The sequence below is a fragment of the Panthera uncia genome, chromosome D1 (assembly GCF_023721935.1).
Source record: "Panthera uncia isolate 11264 chromosome D1, Puncia_PCG_1.0, whole genome shotgun sequence".
NCBI classification, from domain to species: Eukaryota; Metazoa; Chordata; class Mammalia; order Carnivora; family Felidae; genus Panthera; species Panthera uncia.
Genome location: NC_064808.1, coordinates 91,655,189 through 91,671,733, shown reverse-complemented (window position 1 = coordinate 91,671,733; position 16,545 = coordinate 91,655,189). Strand labels below are relative to the sequence as shown.

At 45.6% G+C, this 16,545-nt stretch overlaps 2 protein-coding genes and 2 non-coding genes across 4 annotated transcripts in view; all 4 read right to left on the bottom strand.

The window, feature by feature from the left end:
- Nucleotides 1–5,220: 5,220 nt before the first annotated feature.
- On the bottom strand, nt 5,221–9,860 carry HSPA8 (heat shock protein family A (Hsp70) member 8). Its single transcript, XM_049611557.1, has 9 exons — nt 9,755–9,860; nt 8,815–9,024; nt 8,277–8,482; nt 7,891–8,043; nt 7,243–7,798; nt 6,822–7,024; nt 6,384–6,582; nt 5,945–6,177; nt 5,221–5,642 (listed from the first exon to the last, which is right to left on the bottom strand). The coding sequence occupies exons 2-9, from the start codon at nt 9,017–9,019 to the stop codon at nt 5,457–5,459; spliced, it is 1,941 nt and encodes a 646-aa protein (XP_049467514.1). The 5' UTR covers nt 9,020–9,024; nt 9,755–9,860; the 3' UTR covers nt 5,221–5,456.
- LOC125917960 (small nucleolar RNA SNORD14) lies at nt 6,667–6,752 on the bottom strand. Its single transcript, XR_007456343.1, has one exon. It is a non-coding gene; the product is annotated as a small nucleolar RNA SNORD14 (small nucleolar RNA).
- LOC125917952 (small nucleolar RNA SNORD14) lies at nt 7,092–7,179 on the bottom strand. The gene has a single exon (XR_007456340.1). It is a non-coding gene; the product is annotated as a small nucleolar RNA SNORD14 (small nucleolar RNA).
- Nucleotides 9,861–13,294: 3,434 nt separating the features above from the next.
- The window catches only part of CLMP (CXADR like membrane protein), a 98,497-nt gene continuing 95,246 nt past the window's right edge, over nt 13,295–16,545 (bottom strand). Inside the window, 2 exon segments of the mRNA XM_049611569.1 lie at nt 13,295–15,878; nt 15,881–16,125. Coding sequence (XP_049467526.1) covers nt 15,826–15,878; nt 15,881–16,125 — 298 coding nt within the window. The 3' untranslated portion in view covers nt 13,295–15,825.

The window sequence follows — 16,545 nt, the reverse complement described above, 5'->3', positions numbered from 1 at the left end:
TAGCCAGTCCCTTGGTGTGAACAGCCAACACTACGATCTGCTCAACCGTGGCCTCCCCTCTAGCCTCCCCAAATCAGCCAACTCCCCTTCGCAGCTCCTCTCCGAGAGCAGATCGACCTGCTTCCCACTAAAACCACAGACGTGATAATAGGAGGGGAAAAAAAAAGGGGGAGGGGGGGGGGGGGGGGGGGGGGGCACAATTGGTGGCAAGGACACGAGCATAGATTAATGATGCTGACCTGGTCCTGGCCGCCCCGGCCCGGGCTGGGGAAAGTTCATAGTTGATACCCATTAAAGGGCTTAATGAAATAATTATAATTCGCACCCCAGAGCATCAAAGAAATCAATACGGGGGAACTCTGGAGCACTCTGGGGGTGGCACCTCCCTGGCTTCGCAGTTCAGCGCAGCAGGCAGAGCTGGTGGAAGTAAATGCAGTCCACATGGAAGCTGCATTAAAAGAGGGCAGTAATAGATTAAAAGCTGCCGGGATCCTGGCGACAGTCGTCGATATCCTTTATTCCCTACCTTGCTCCAATTCTGCCCCCTCCAGGCACTATTAGCCCAAATCAATGGGCTGTCAATTGACATCACCAGCTCCAGCATTAATGCGAGCTCACAAAAGCAGCCCGCCCTATATTATCACTTCTCTCGCTTCCAAATTACCACATAATGCAGGCCACCGGCAGCCTGTGACATGTTAACACTACACACGATTTGTGCGGATTGGACTAAACGTTTCACGGCTAAAGATTTCATCAGAGACTTGATGACAGAAATAAACTGCTGCCCACGGGGGAAATCGCTGGCAAGAATAGAATTAGGCATTGTTTGGGAATCCGCAGGGATGATGGGCTGGTAAAGGGATTCGAACCCACGACCTGTGAGATCATGACCTGAGCTGAAGTTCGGAGGCTTAACCGATGAACCATCCGGGCACCCCTAAATATATTTTAAAGATCTTCTGGATACCAGTCCTTTATTAGATATATGGTTTGCAAATACGGTCTCCAATTCTGTGGGCTTTTTTCACTTCCTTGATGGTATCCTTTACGCAAGTTAATTTTCAGGAAGTCTTTTTGTGGCTTGCGCTTTTGGGGTCGTATCTAAGAAAACCTTGCCTAACCCAAGTCAAGATTTGGAGCTCTGGGGCTGGCTGCATCCTTTGAATGCCCTGATCTGTGGCCCAGCTCCTTAGAATAGGCCCTATTCCCTCCAAGTTGTGCTGTCTGTCCTCTCATATGGCAAAGACTAGTTGTGCCTCCTCTGCTCACCCAGCCCACCCCCACCTACTGCCCCAACTGCGGGGCAACCTAGAGACATCAGGGGGTCCATCAGGCCAAAGGTTCCGACAGTCCCGTTGCTGCCAACTTTCATTTGGCTAGACCTATTCCAGGCTTGACTGATCATTTCTTCCTCTCACCAACTCTAATCCTGGCTCCCAAATTCTGCAAGGAGCCGATCTGTCAGGGGCCTGAGCTCAGCCAGCCAGCCAGCCAGCCACTCACCACTCCAAGACCCATGACCGTGACCACACCCTCAGAAAGCTCAAAGGGAGTACATTCTACCACCAACCCATTGGGTGCCTGTTCTACTCCTTTTTCTTTCACTTGTGCCAAACACTAGAAATATAGGAGTGTGTGAATACTCTTGCATTCTTGGGTTTGAGTCTGGGGGTAGGTGGGAATTCAAGCATTTCATACAAATAGGATTCTCAGGAGGAGTTCAAAATAACACAGAGGCTTAAACTAGGGACAGTGTATCCACTAAGACTACTCTAACCACAGAGATTTAACCCTTTTTCTCCTCCATGGTTTTTTTTGTTTTGTTTTGTTTTTGAGAGAGAAAGTGGGGGAAGGGCAGAGAGGCAGAGAATCCCAAGCTGGTTCTGCCAGCACTGAGCCTGATGCGGGGCCCGATCTCAAGAACTTGAGATCCTGACCTGAGCAGAAATCAAAGAATCAAACACTTTCCCGATGGAGCCACCCAGGCACCCCTCCCTCCCAAGTTTCAAAGTTCTAGATCTAACCACCACCTCCAAACCCCAAGTACTCGGAGACCTCTACTCAAAGCTATAACCCCAACCAGGAAATACTTTACCTAGAACACGAATGTGAATACACGGGGCTTTCTTCCTCAGCACTTGCTATGCTTCGGGTTAGGCAAGACCTGTACTTTCTTCACCTACCTTTTGCAGTTGCTTTCTAAATAGCTACTGCCATCTAGTGGGCAAAGAGGCCCTTACACCCATATGCAGACCCCACCCCGCCAATGAAAATTCTGAACTTTTTTCCTACTTATGTTCCACCATCACTCCACGCTACCTTACCAGAATCCAAAAGGCTGTTTTTCCTATGAAAGTAGAGGACCTGGAAAATTACATGTACTCCATGTAATTATTGGAGTTTTGTTTTTATTGTTTGAGCAAAGGATTGTTTGCAAGTATTACCATGCTATTTTGTACTATGTTTTAAGTATATAAATATTAATGCTGTTGAAAGTAAATGTCTTGCTGTGGCTTTACAGATAAAAACTACGCCCTCAGTAGTTTAACAATTACTGTTGACTAAAAACTTCAGCTATTGCCAAATACATTTAGCTGAAACCGACACTAACTCTTAAAAAGGTGGAGATGGGAGGAACAGTGCATTTTTTGCTCCCTCTCCCCAGTCCAGTGGGATCCTGTGCAAAATTTAGGAACCAGCCATCAAGCACCATGATGTTACCGCTTATAACCACAACCCCAAATCACCATTAGTAAAATTGCCTTTGCCACCCTATATAGATTTACGAGTGCACAGCTGACCATCCACCCATCCTTCCCCTAGAAGGTTGTTTAAAAAAAGTAGTTAAAGTGGAAGCTACCTGTTAACTCTAAACTGAATGTAAGTGGTAAACACTACCGTTCCTTCCTTAGGGCCACCTTCTCTCCATCTTCTAAGCATTCTTCTTGCCAGAGTTTTCCTGCAAGCATGCCATTTTATACTTTGTTACTTTGGAGTTACCAATTTATCTTCAGTCACTCTCGCCTGCTATCCTATAGACACATAAGGCTGAAACACATTTTTACCAGCTTTTGTACCTATACCCACAAACCAGGTTTCTCGCACAGCAGGAACCTAATTAATCACAAAAACAAAAGTTGATTTGAATCACTGTGCTTCTCAAACGCCCAGACTGCTGACTGCCACTTGCGAAAGACGAATCTCCAACTGAATACCCAAAGCATTGGGGCAAGGGGGGGGGGGGGCGGGGGACGACGCTGACCATGAACTCAAATAAAGGCTCAGATGAGGGCGCCTGGGTGCTCAGTCGGTTGAGCGTCTGACTTCGTCTCAGGTCACGATCTCAGTCTGTGGGTTCAGGCCCTGTGTCAGGCTCTGTACTGACAGCTCAGAGCTTGGAGCCTGCTTCAGATTCTGTCACCCTCTCTCTGCCCCTCCCCCGCTCATGCTCTGTCTCTGTCAAAAATAAAAAGAATGTTTTCAAAAAATGCTCAGATGAATATTGGGACCAAGTTATTAAGTACACAATTGCATGTGTTTTGAGGACCAAGATTATGAAACTCCTTTAAGAAAATATTCTTTCCAGTATGAATCCCAGATGCTCTGTTGAAAGGAGCCAGTTTCAGAACTCACCATGGTAATGGAGCAAAAAATACAGGTTTTGGAATAAAGCCGATCATTATTTGAATATTTCGATCTGCTCTCCTACCGTGCAACTTGAAATCAATGCAACTCAATCTGTGTCAACTGTAAACACCACCTTATGCAGATTAATTTTAATTCCAGCAGAGTTAATTTCCACCTTCTTGACAAAGCCCCGTTATTTGCCCTAGCACAGGTATGGCTTCTTCCATTTGCATAAAAGGACTGCCACCACTTTTCAATCTGTTTGTTCCACTGATTATACTACTGTTCCTTTTTGAGATCTCAAGTCAGAGTTTTGTTCCAATTCATAAAGAATGCAGTAACAAAAGGGACTGAAACAAGTCCGATTAAGAAACCAAATTATATAAATACTCCACCCTGGGCCTTTCCCAAGGATCACGCATTGCTTTCAAATTTTGGATAAGCTAAGGGAAAATAAATATAAATCACATATGGTACCCCAAGTCTCCTGTAGACTCCAAGCACTACATGGGCATGGCCATAAATCACTATGTAGTGAAGTCCATGTAGTAATAACCTCATTTAGAGAAAAACTGAAGACTGCTAAACATCTTCACTATACTCACTGAACTAAACGAAGATCATTCTGCAATTACCACTGAAATCCTAATATTAACTGTCATAACAGGGGTCACCCAGGAACCAACAATTCTATAAAGGCAGGGAAAGATGCCAAGCAGATCTTAAAGTTGGACTGTTCCACTGGGAGCATTAAGACCTCGCCAACACACAGGTTTCTCCTAACCTGACCACCAGATGGCAGGTATGTGACCAGGCACTGTGGGGAACAATCCCCTTACCTGTTTCCTTACTTGAGGGTTCTCAGGACAGAGCTATCTATACATTGCACACAAGGACATTTTGGAAATTCCTGGCAGCACTTTTTGGGTAGCCCAACACCTTGGCTAACATTCCTCAAGAACCAAGGCCACGAATGTACAGCTTTGCTCCAAAACCAGGATCACATAAAGGCAATCCAGTTAAGTGGATTTAAGTGGAAATGTAGCAATGTTTGTTCAGCTAAGTCCCTGAAGGTTAATCGGTGTTTAGATATTAAAGTCAGAATTAGATGCTCATGGTTTGATTCTATGGGTAAATACACCCTACCCTCCTCAAACTCCACTGCCACCCCCCCTTCAAGTTCCCACCCAGCCAAGTTGAGAAAAAGGAACAGAACTGTTATCAAACGTGCTGGTGCAGGGCTTTACAGTTCCACGTGGGTCAGTTTCACATGCTTAATGCTACTTCCGCGGACTATTTCACTGTTCAGACTGACCATCCAAGCACAAAAACCCCTTCTGATATTTTTAATACTTCCTTCCCATCAACAGTTCTCCCAACACTGAAAAATCTGCAAATTCAAAGTTCACTTTACTATTAAATCTCAAACCCCAAATACAACATTAACATGAATTCATTAACCCGAGGCTTCTTTTGAAAGACAGAACTGCCCAAATACTATTTTGTGTGATTTGCAGTTAGCCAAATATCCATCCAGCCCCAAACCAAAAATGCCTGCCGCCCTTGTATAGACTCAAGACAATCATATGGTGCCAATTTTAAATACAGTTTTATTTAAGACATTGCATTTTCCACTTAACAATACAGTGCTTATAAAGTGCAATGTTGTATTTCCTTTCCTTGTGCACATATTCCATATTCAAGTATCAAGAATGCCCAGTTTTATTAACTATAGCAGCTCAACTTCACTGCCATGGAATTTGCTACAAATTTGGGTCCTTCAAATGTTTTGTGTGGAACAATGCTAGACCTATGCTCAGGTTGGCTTAATCAACCTCTTCAATGGTGGGCCCAGAGGAGGCACCACCAGAGGGGGGAGCTCCACCACCAGGGAAGCCTCCAGGCATTCCTCCAGGCATGCCTCCTGCACTCTGGTACAGCTTCGTAATGATGGGATTGCAGACCTTCTCCAGCTCTTTCTGCTGATGCTCGAATTCTTCTTTTTCTGCAGTCTGAAGAAGAAAAAACAATTCTTTACTATAGGTTCCTCAAAGGAGGAAACTTCCTACCAAGTCAACCTGATGTTCCTAAAATGCAAAGACCTACCATCACATAGGAGTCTTAATTACCAATGTACTCTTGGGTCACTCAGACATCCAAGGAAGGAATCTGAGTTGCCAACACCTGAAATTCTGGTGGAAACCGCGAATGTATGGACCATTCATCACTGTGACCGATTTGTATCGTAAAATCCCATCTAATCTTGCTGAAACCCCATACCCTCCCCACTCCCAACTTATTAGAAATAACAAACCTGGTTCTTATCCAGCCAGTTGATGATCTCATTACACTTGTCCAGAATCTTCTGTTTGTCCTCATCGTTGATTTTACCCTGAAGCTTTTCATCTTCGACAGTTGCTTTCATATTGAATGCGTAAGATTCAAGGGAATTCTTGGAGGACACCTTGTCTCGCTGCTTCTCATCTTCAGCTTTGTACTTCTCAGCTTCCTGGACCATGCGCTCAATGTCTTCCTTGCTCAAGCGACCTGTGGAAGTTAACTGGTCTTTTAGACAGAACTTTTGACATTGAACCTTCAGTTATCCTGCCAACCTTAACCGTTAATGCTCCAAATCCATTAGAAGCAAGCCCTTGGGTTCAATGCCCTTGGACAGATTTTATAAGATCTACGGTCCCTATGACCCCAGACCCGATCTTTTAAGACAAAGGAAAAAGTGCCAAAGTTGTGCCTACCTTTGTCGTTTGTGATGGTGATCTTATTCTCTTTTCCTGTGCTCTTATCCACAGCAGAGACATTGAGAATGCCATTAGCATCAATATCAAAGGTGACCTCGATCTGAGGAACGCCACGGGGGGCAGGAGGTATGCCTGTGAGTTCAAACTTGCCCAGTAGGTTGTTATCCTTGGTCATGGCACGCTCACCTTCATAAACCTTGGTAGGAAATGAGAATTACTAAGGAGTTGCAAGCATCACAGCGTACCAGTTTACAGACGTTCAGGTCAACCAGGAAAGACCTCGCTCAGACATCCAAGGAAGGAATTGGCCAACACAAGACTTCTGGTGGAAACTACGAATGGTTTTGGAATCGATCATCATAGCAGGACAAGTCTTCCCAAAATCTCATAGGACCTGAAGCATAACTGAATCGGTACCAATACAGTAAAACATACCTGAATGAGCACACCAGGCTGGTTGTCAGAGTAGGTAGTGAAGGTTTGGGTCTGTTTGGTAGGAATGGTAGTATTGCGCTTGATGAGAACAGTCATGACTCCGCCAGCGGTTTCAATGCCGAGAGAAAGGGGAGTGACATCCAACAGCAGCAAATCTTGAACATTTTCAGATTTGTCTCCAGAAAGGATGGCTGCCTGCACAGCTAAAACAAAAACGTTTAATTAAAAAAAAATAAAATAAAACCAACCTCGTTACCTAACAAACGTCTATCGCTCAGACATCCAAGGAAGTTAGACCATCATCAGCTTAAGCTTTTGGTGGAAACTACGAATGTTTAAGAATCACTCATCATAGCGAGTCAGCGTGGGGCTTTCAAGACCACCTGTTAGAACCATTTAATTCGAATAGTGGGATTATTACCTGCACCGTAAGCGACAGCCTCATCAGGGTTGATGCTCTTATTCAGTTCCTTCCCATTGAAAAAGTCTTGTAGAAGTTTCTGAATCTTGGGGATACGCGTAGAGCCACCCACCAAGACAATATCGTGGATCTGAGACTTGTCTAGCTTGGCATCCCGAAGGGCTTTCTCTACAGGGTCCAGCGTGCCACGGAACAGGTCAGCGTTTAATTCTTCAAACCGGGCACGAGTAATAGAGGTATAGAAGTCGATTCCTTCATATAGAGAATCAATCTCAATACTGGCCTGGGTGCTGGAAGAAAGCGTACGCTTGGCGCGCTCGCAAGCGGTACGGAGGCGACGGACCGCCCTCTTGTTCTCACTGATGTCCTTCTTGTGTTTGCGCTTGAACTCCGCGATAAAATGGTTCACCATTCGGTTGTCAAAGTCTTCTCCACCTAAGTGGGTGTCTCCAGCAGTAGATTTGACCTCAAAGATCCCGTCTTCGATAGTGAGGATTGACACATCAAAAGTGCCACCTCCCAAGTCAAAGATCAGCACATTCCTCTCGGCTCCAACCTGCAATTAGAATACAAGGTGATTACTCATCCAAATCTCCAATGGCTCAAGTCAGTCGTTAAACGAATCCCAGCTCCACAAAGGAGACATACCTTTTTGTCTAAGCCGTAAGCGATAGCAGCAGCTGTTGGCTCATTGATGATTCGAAGTACATTAAGACCGGCAATAGTTCCAGCATCTTTGGTAGCCTGACGCTGAGAATCGTTAAAATAAGCAGGTACTGTGACTACAGCATTAGTAACAGTCTAGAAATATAGAAAAAACAAAACCATGTTAGAGATCAGTTCATAAATCCGGCAATACTCCCATCTCTACTTCTGCCTGTACTGAAGATAGCAATCACATGCTTTCTAAAGATAAGGCAGTCAGATTACTAATGTGTATCCTTCAAGCAAAACCCCATGAATTCATCAGGGAATCTAGTGCATAAGGCTGCAACTTCCAGCCACGTGGTCTCTAGGATTAGCAGGCTACTCACCTTCCCAAGGTAAGCCTCTGCGATTTCCTTCATCTTTGTCAAAACCATAGAAGATACTTCCTCTGGATAGAAACTTTTGGTCTCTCCCTTGTATTCTACTTGGACCTTGGGCCTGCCGGCATCATTCACCACCATGAAGGGCCAATGCTTCATATCAGATTGGACAACAGCGTCGTCGAATCTACGCCCAATCAGGCGTTTGGCATCTAAAGAAGTTTATCAGGTCAAGTGTTACATTGCATCTACCAAGTAAGAACCCTAGTACACCATTACTGAAATGTGAAGATCAGAGACCTAGCAACCAAACGCCAGATTAGTCAAATGGACTCAAGTTCTCTCTGGCAGAATTGCTCAGATTTCCTAATCTGATACCCTACTTTTAGCATTTAAGAGTACAAAATTACCACGTAAATTCTTAAAAAGGCTTTTCCTATTCTCAAAACTTTCATGGCTACCTCACATTGATAAACTTTGAACTTTCTCATTCAGTCTACACCACTTAAAACTCAAGGCATGTTGCTCACAATTAACAGCTTACCAAAAACTGTGTTGGTGGGGTTCATTGCAACTTGATTCTTTGCAGCATCACCGATCAATCGTTCGGTGTCAGTAAAGGCGACATAACTTGGGGTGGTTCGGTTTCCCTGATCGTTGGCAATTATTTCCACTTTCCCGTGCTGGAAAACACCCACACAGGAGTAGGTGGTGCCAAGATCAATGCCAACTGCAGGTCCCTTAGACATAGTTGCTGGAAGAAAAAAAAAACCCAGGGTTTGCTAAAAAACACCAACACTTGGAAACGCTTCCTGCTCCTCAAGCTATCAGGTATGGACACTTTGGTAAGAAGATTACACTCAGCACCTCCCCCCAAGAAACAGTGCCCTTGTCGGAGGAAACCACGCGGGAGGGCCAGAGCGGAAAAATGCTGCAAACGGGGTGTTACCGCGCCAACCGCGGGCGAGTCCGGCCCTGAATCAAGCATCTGCCCGGAGGGTCTGCGACAGGAGCACGTGGCCTCGACTCACAGCGCACCCTTCTCCAACCCCACCCCCCACCCCGTGCTCCGGAGCCAACACAATACGGCCTGCGTGGCGTGCTCAGAAGCCCCCTCCCCCCCACGTTGGGCCCGTGCCAAAAGCGGCTTCCTCTTTTTGAGAGCCTAGGGAAGGGTCCACTCCAGGGGGCCGGCTGGACTTCCCGTGCCCCGCAAACGGATGCGGCCCACGCCCAGCCCTCCCCGCGGGCACCGCCCTGACCCCGCGGCGACCATCACGGCCTGCAGCCCACGTCCCGCTTGCCCGCAAAGCCAGGTCCGCCGCCTCCCCGTAAGGAGCGCGCCCCAGGCGGGCAGGGGCCTGGGGGGCCCCCCACCTACAAGAAAATGATCAGAAGCGTCTGGGTCTCTGCAATCCCGACCAGCCCGGTGGTAGGTTGCACGTTTCTTAGAAACTCCCAAAAGCTCAAAAGACAGGCCTTACCTTCAGGATGGGCCCGGCCCCGCTTGCCAAAGAAACAGCTACCTGGAGAGCTAACGCCGCGTTGAATGAGGCCGGTTTCCGCCCGCCACCCTGTCTCTTATACCCTGCCTCAGAACCTTCCAGAAGGGGCCCACCCCTGCCGGCTGCCCATCATGACTTCCTCGACCAATGGGCACGCGGCCATCTCTGTGAGCCCCAATGACTAAGCCGGCTCTACCCTCGGGCCTCGCCCACTCCCGCCCCCATCCCACCCCACCTCGCGATGACGCACTCACCGCAGCGTTCTGGAACTTTCATTCTCGCCCCCGCTCTCCGAACGGCCCCGGGGAAAGGGAGGGTGGAGCCGTGAGAGCCCGCGCGCGGGAGTCCTCAGTCACCCCAGGCGCGGGGGGCCGGGCCGGTGGGGGGGGGGGCGGGGGGGAGTGCATCCGCTTCTGCGCATGCGCTCCCCGTCAGCGCGGGCGGGAGCGGACGGAAGGAGGTGGAGGAAGAGGGGCGGGCAATTTTGGAACCAGCCAATGACAGCGGCACTAGCCGCAATCTGGATCGACGCGCAACCGGGGGAGGACGGGCGCAGGGCCTGAAGGGAGGGGTCCGGCCCCGGCAGCCCGGGAGCGAAGACGGAAGTGGAGCCAGGACAAAATGGCCGCGAAGGTTGTTGCGCCCCTCCCCCCCTCCGTCCTCGTTCTGTCTTCCCTACCCCCCACTTCGGCGTTGTAGAGGCTCGTTTAGGCCCTCCCGGATTCCACGTTCCTATGTTTCGTATCTAGGGTGCCTTTGGGCTAAGTCGGCCTTCTAGGAACCGGGAGGAATGTTCCCACCCCTGAGCGCTACTAGGGTGTCTTGCCCAGGGACGCACAGATCTGTGGCTGGAGGGAGCCGCCTGGCCCCACTCGGGTGTAGGAAGAGACAGGTTAGCCAGGCCAAGCCTCCAGAACCCTCAGTCACCGTGGCACCTGGAGGCCGGCAGCCCTCGAGGCCGAGGTTGGAGGGGCTCCGGCTTTTCAGAACCTTTAAGGCCGGATGCTGTGCCTGGACCCTCGACAAAATAGGTGGCCAAAGCCGCTTCCCTGACCCCAGACAACTCCGCCACTCCCCACCTCCCGCCAAGAACAGGTTTGGCGTCTCGGCTCTGCCTCTGCATTTGCCCAAGTCCCGCACCTTGCAGTTATTTGTGAAAAAGAAAAACTTAGCCAGGTTTTTCCGTGGAGGAGAATCAGGCATTAGGAACCTGGGTTCCGGTAGCCCCGTGTCCTTGATTTAGACTCTCGGAGCTGCTTTTATTTTCAGTAACATGATGTAATGTCTTTCCTGCCTTGACTTATAAAAAACGAAGCGACAGATCGTTCAGAGGCATCTTGAAAACATTACTAATCGAGTCCACGAAACAGTACTACTTAGAATTAAATTGTGGTGCATGGTGGCAGGTATTTAGGCCTTGTCATTCTAAGAGCCTTTCTCAGTACCTGGAAATGTTTTCCAGTGTGTTCTTTCAAACAGGCAGGGCAGCTGATACTCTTATTTGATAGATAAAGGGGCAGATAGATGAAAAGATTTTTTTAACACTATCTGACACAGTGGTGTGGCCGGAATTAGAAAGACCTTCCAGACAGTGGCTCCAGAAAGGGTGTCACAAGAGTGAGGACACCTTGTCCTTGTCAAAGCCAGTAAAGCCTACAGACGGATTCAAACATACGAAGGAGACATTTTCTTTTCACATTTGCTTTTTCCGGGGCAATGTTGGCTTGAGTACGTGGAGGTATATACTTAATTTCTTCCCACCTCCCAAAATATTAATTTTATATGGTGTTTTTGCAGCATATAAAGTGCTTTCATTTGTTATATCATTCAATCATCAAAACAGTTTTTTGAGATACACATCCATTATGAGGAGAAAAATGAGGTTCAGTGATGTTACTTGTGGAAGGATTAACAGCTAGCTGAGCTCAAATGGAACTTAGCTCTTTTGATTCCAGGATCTTTGTGTTTGTTTTGTTTTTTTATTTTTTTAATGTTTATTTATTATTCAGAGACGGACCGTGAGTGGGGAAGGGCAGAGAGAGAGGGAGACACAGAATCTGAAACAGGCTCCAGGCCCTGAGCTGTCAGCACAGAGCCTGATGAGGGGCTCGAACTCACAAACCGCAAGATGGTGAGCTGAGCCGAAGTCGGAGGCTTAATGGACTGAGCCACCCAGGTGCCCCTGGTCTGTTTTTTAGTTACACTACAGTGTAATTTTCTTTCTAGAAACACCTATAACTTCAACTCCAGAGAGTGGAAGATGTGTGCTGTGGGAGGCTCCTTTCAATTTTCTTTTGTATCTACAGTCTTCTCCCACTCAACCTATCAAGGACAGTCTCTGAACTATATCCTACATATCACAGTTTTTAACTAACCTCTGAACTACCCACATTTTAACTACTGAACCATTGGAAAATGGAACAAGGGCCAAACCACCTAACAGCAGTGATTAAAGTAGAGTAGATAACCAGTTTCCAGTCATTCAAAAGTACATTGTAGGACTTGAACTATGCTCTTATTACATAGAATGATTCAGAGTTTGTGGATTTAAAGGTCAATAAGATGACTGTCCTGTCTCCACCTCTTTAAATGCACAAGGTTTCAAACACATTCAGGATGGAAAATTAAAGTTTGGGGGCATAGGAACTGCAGTGAAGAAGTCTGAGGGCTTGGGTTTCTGACTGGGGAATGGAGTCCTTAACATATGTGAGCCTGTCACATGTACTAAGTGCTCTGTGTATATCACCTCCTCTAATTCTGTGAACTTTGTTTCAGATTCATTTGAATCTCTTGTATTTACTTCTTTTGAGATTTATTTGAACCCCCAAGTGTGGAGTTCTGTTGGCACTTGACCTTGGCATAAAATATTTGCTTAAGAAATACTATTTATTTTTGGTAAAGTCTTTTAGAGCAGGAACTCTGCCATAACTTGGTATCTGCAGTACTGCTTAGCATCTTGCCTTGTGAGAAAATAGTACTTGGTATATTTGGGACTGAAATCAATAAATAATAGATCCTATGTAGGCTGAGTTCTTCCATCCTTCTTTTGTCAGCAAGCTAATGAACAAATTTCCAGTGCAGGTTATACGAGCTTCACCTTCTACAGTATCACCTTTACTTATTTATTTTTTAATTGCTGATACAGATGCATCTGTAATAAATATTTGGTTTTTGTGATCAAATACAGTCTCAATTACAAGGCAACTTAGAAGTTAAAATATGAACAGTTTAACACCAGAAATGAAGCAAAATTCTCTATCTTTTTGCATGAGCCATTCGGAAAATATTTTTACACAGTGTAACAGCAAGGGCATCAACTTCATTATTTTCCAAATTTCAGTTTGGTTTATATGTTTTATTGAAATAGTTATTCTCTAAACATTCACACCATTCCATCCTTATCTTCTTCCACAAACATTTTTTCCTTCTACCTTTTAGTTATTTTACCATTTTGTTGGTTTCCCATTAAAGGATCAAATGTATTTGACTCGCAGTGTTAATGGAATATGGCTTGAAACCTGTAGTGTCTCAAAACTGTATCTTAAGCCCAGAATTTGCCATGTCTGAACCCAAAAGCCAGACTCCAAGAGAAGTGCACTATAATTGCTAAGACTTGAACATCTTCTCTCAGAATTTTCAATTCCTTAGAATTTCTCAGATATTAGGTAGTTATCTGTGATTTTTGTTTCGTAGATTTCCACTATGAATAGATTTCCAAAATAATCTGGATATCCAACTGGTATTTGTCTTTTAATAACTAACAGGTTTAAATAATCTAAATCTCCATATCATGCAAAGGGGACCGATTCCTGCTTTCGAAGGCATAGGCAGGAAACCTTAGGTTCAAAGGTAGAAATAATGATAAGAACAAATTGCTTGTGATGGTACAGCCACAGCCTCCGTAGTGTACTTGTTTGGCTCAGGTACTGTAGGAATAAGAATTCTCAGAATCACATAGCAGAAGTGATATGTTATCACACTACCAGAAGAATAAAAAAGTAGAGTAAGGAAGGGAGTTAATATCTTACAATGAGGCAGTGTTAGTATAAGAAGCATTCCAAATATGCCAGCCTTCTTAAATTAATAGACATTCTTTACATTACTTCCTCAATGTCTCCTATTTCCCCCCCTTTTTTTAAGAGGAAGATAAAACTCAGATTACAATTTTCACCCAGGGATCAACCCCTGTTTCTTAAAGAACCTTAGAAGGAAATGCATTTGCAGTATCTGAGGGCTCTATTGTGAGAAACACAGACGTGAAAAAACAGAGAAATGGGGCAAAATCTCAGATCCACCATTTCTCTTTAAGCATCTGATTCCCATTTTAGAAACCATGCTGTCATCTCCAAATTCCGCACGATTTTTTTCTTCCCTGCAACCTGCTGCCCTTTTAATAATAAATATTTTACAATACCAACGGTGATCTGGTGACATCTGCACTGGGGTCCTTGCGGGGCGGTTTCAGGCCTACATTCTTACCACATGATCAGACTAACAGAATAGTTGGTCCGTTTTGATTAACAGAACAGTCAAAAGGATTAAAAAGGCAAGTTCTTGTATTGGAGGCTGCCGCTTCCTTTTTATTTTTCACACACCTTGTTTTTTCCCCCATGAATCAACTCTTCTGATGGTTATCCTGGTGAATCATTTCTGTTGTTTCCAGGATGGTAACAGTTCAAATGTTAGCAGTCACTAATCCAGCCCTGTCCTGCCACCCACTAGTTATCCTCACCAGCTCTTCCTTAAATATAATTCCCTTTCCTTCCAGCCCACACCTGGACTTCCTCAGAGGCTAGGCTGGGAAATTACCGAAATTCTGTGTCACCCTCTCAGGAGGGAATGGTAATGATGTACTTGCAATGCCATTAGGAAATGGTAATCCTTGATCTTTTTGATAATTTAAGGCTTAGAATTATCAAAAGTCCCAGGTTCACCTCCTTGTCCTAAAATGAAAAGAAATGGAGGAAGCTCCAAGTTTGGTATAATAGTAAACTTCTTTATACCGCTCCTTGACATGTTACGGAATATGAAGAGAAAACCGATCTAAACTCCCTTTCTAGTCATAGTCAGTCTTGAAATTCTGATTTCATATGTTCTCAGAAGAGAATGCAAGGATATGTCAGATGATATTTCAGCATCTCTGAACGAGCTCTTTTTCTCTAGAAGATTTCTGAGAACATTGTCAAATGACACATAGTGAATGTTTTCTTGCTCCAGAGATATCCAGCAGGAAAGTCCTTAGAGACATCAGATTTGAGGGAAAGTCCACAACTGTTCCAGTATAGATTTCTGATATCTGTCAGTGACCCTCTGAACATGATTAAGGTGGAAAGTTTTTTGCAGTCCCTGGTCACACGTTTTGTTTTCCTCTCTTAGTTCTCTTACTGTTCACTAGAAATAGGGAGATTAGTAGTGGATAGAGTGGGAAAACTGGCACCGCCCGCTAGTTCGGCGCCTTGTGAAATTAACATCCAAACCTTAAGGTAAATGAAGTCAGGTCAGAAGAAACGTTACTTCCTTCTTTGAAATTTCTCAGAAGTGATATGCCCAGTACCTGGTGCAGCTAGGTGTAATATAAGGCTGTGGGTTCCCCTTGACTCTGAATAATCACAATAATCCAGTAGATTTGCAGAAATGCATAGAAAATTTATGAACACCACCTCATTTCCCCTTGACTATGGTGAATCAAAGTATTGATACAAAACATTTCCGGTGAGAAGTTTTAAGTGTTCAGTTCCCCTTTCCCCAACTTTTTCCACCACAGGTCCTGGCCAACAAACACACAGAGTTGGACCCCCGCTTTTCCCCACTCTGGTCTCAAGGCACCACGAGATGCCTTTTTGGAGATGAGCAGTTTACATCCTTTTTCTTGTTCAGTGTCCTAGAAAGAAAGTGCTCATTTCAATCCATTCCACGCAATGCTCACCGCTACTTAAATGACCGGTCATCTGGTTCCAGGGGGTTGTGTGGCTGGTGACTGAGCTTCAATGACTAGAAGAGTCCTAAGATCCTGACTCCTAGGAAAGCATGGGAGTCAAGTCCACTCTAATTCAGACGGTTTGCAAGGTTCTGCTCTGGCTGGGGATCATGCCGGGTGTGGTTCTGCTTTGGTCAGGGTAGCATGGTGGACTTTCTTTGGTTCAGAACCTCTCCCCGCTGGCCCCACCAGGCTGTATGCATGGGTGGCCAGCCCCGGCTGGGGTGCTGCTTCCGTCGACAGTGTCCGCTGGCTGCGTGAGGCACTATTTGCTGTGGAGCGAGTGGAGGAAGAACCAGAGCGTGAGCTTCGAGAGCCTGAGGAAGAGGAGCTAGGTTTCACCAGGCGGGCTTTCGGGGCTTCCGCATCTTCTCTGAAGAGGAAAAAAACCAGCAAAGGTAAACTTTAACACCGGCAAGACTATGATACACCTTCCACTACGGTTGCTTCCTTCTGAGGCTTCCCAATAAATTCCTCAAGCCGTAAACTTCACATTATACCACTGGAAGGCAGCCATTTAGGGGAAGAGGGACTTCCCCAGTCGCTGAGACTTAGCGGTTGACTTAGGCAAATGGATGTTTTGTTAGCCCTGAAGTCAACTCTATTACTCTGGGTGAGTACACACTTACCATTGAGATTGATCTGGGGTTTGTCTACGCAAACCCTTTCACGGCCCATCGGTTAAGCCCATTCCTTATTATAGGCCCTTCATAAGTGGACACGAATCAGAAGTAATGTAAAGTTGATCTTTTTTTTTTTTTTTTTAACGTTTTTTTTTTTTTTTTTTTTTTTT

What these genes read in the sequence shown, in the direction of transcription:
- HSPA8 (XM_049611557.1), bottom strand. Translation starts at nt 9,019, where the DNA reads ATGTCTAAGGGACCTGCAGTTGGCATTGATCTTGGCACCACCTACTCC. An exon ending in CCCCACCAACACAGTTTTTG is followed by an intron (nt 8,483 to 8,814) that starts GTAAGCTGTTAA and finishes AAACTTCTTTAG; the next exon opens with ATGCCAAACGCCTGATTGGG. An exon ending in CACCATCACAAACGACAAAG is followed by an intron (nt 6,178 to 6,383) that starts GTAGGCACAACT and finishes TAACTTCCACAG; the next exon opens with GTCGCTTGAGCAAGGAAGAC.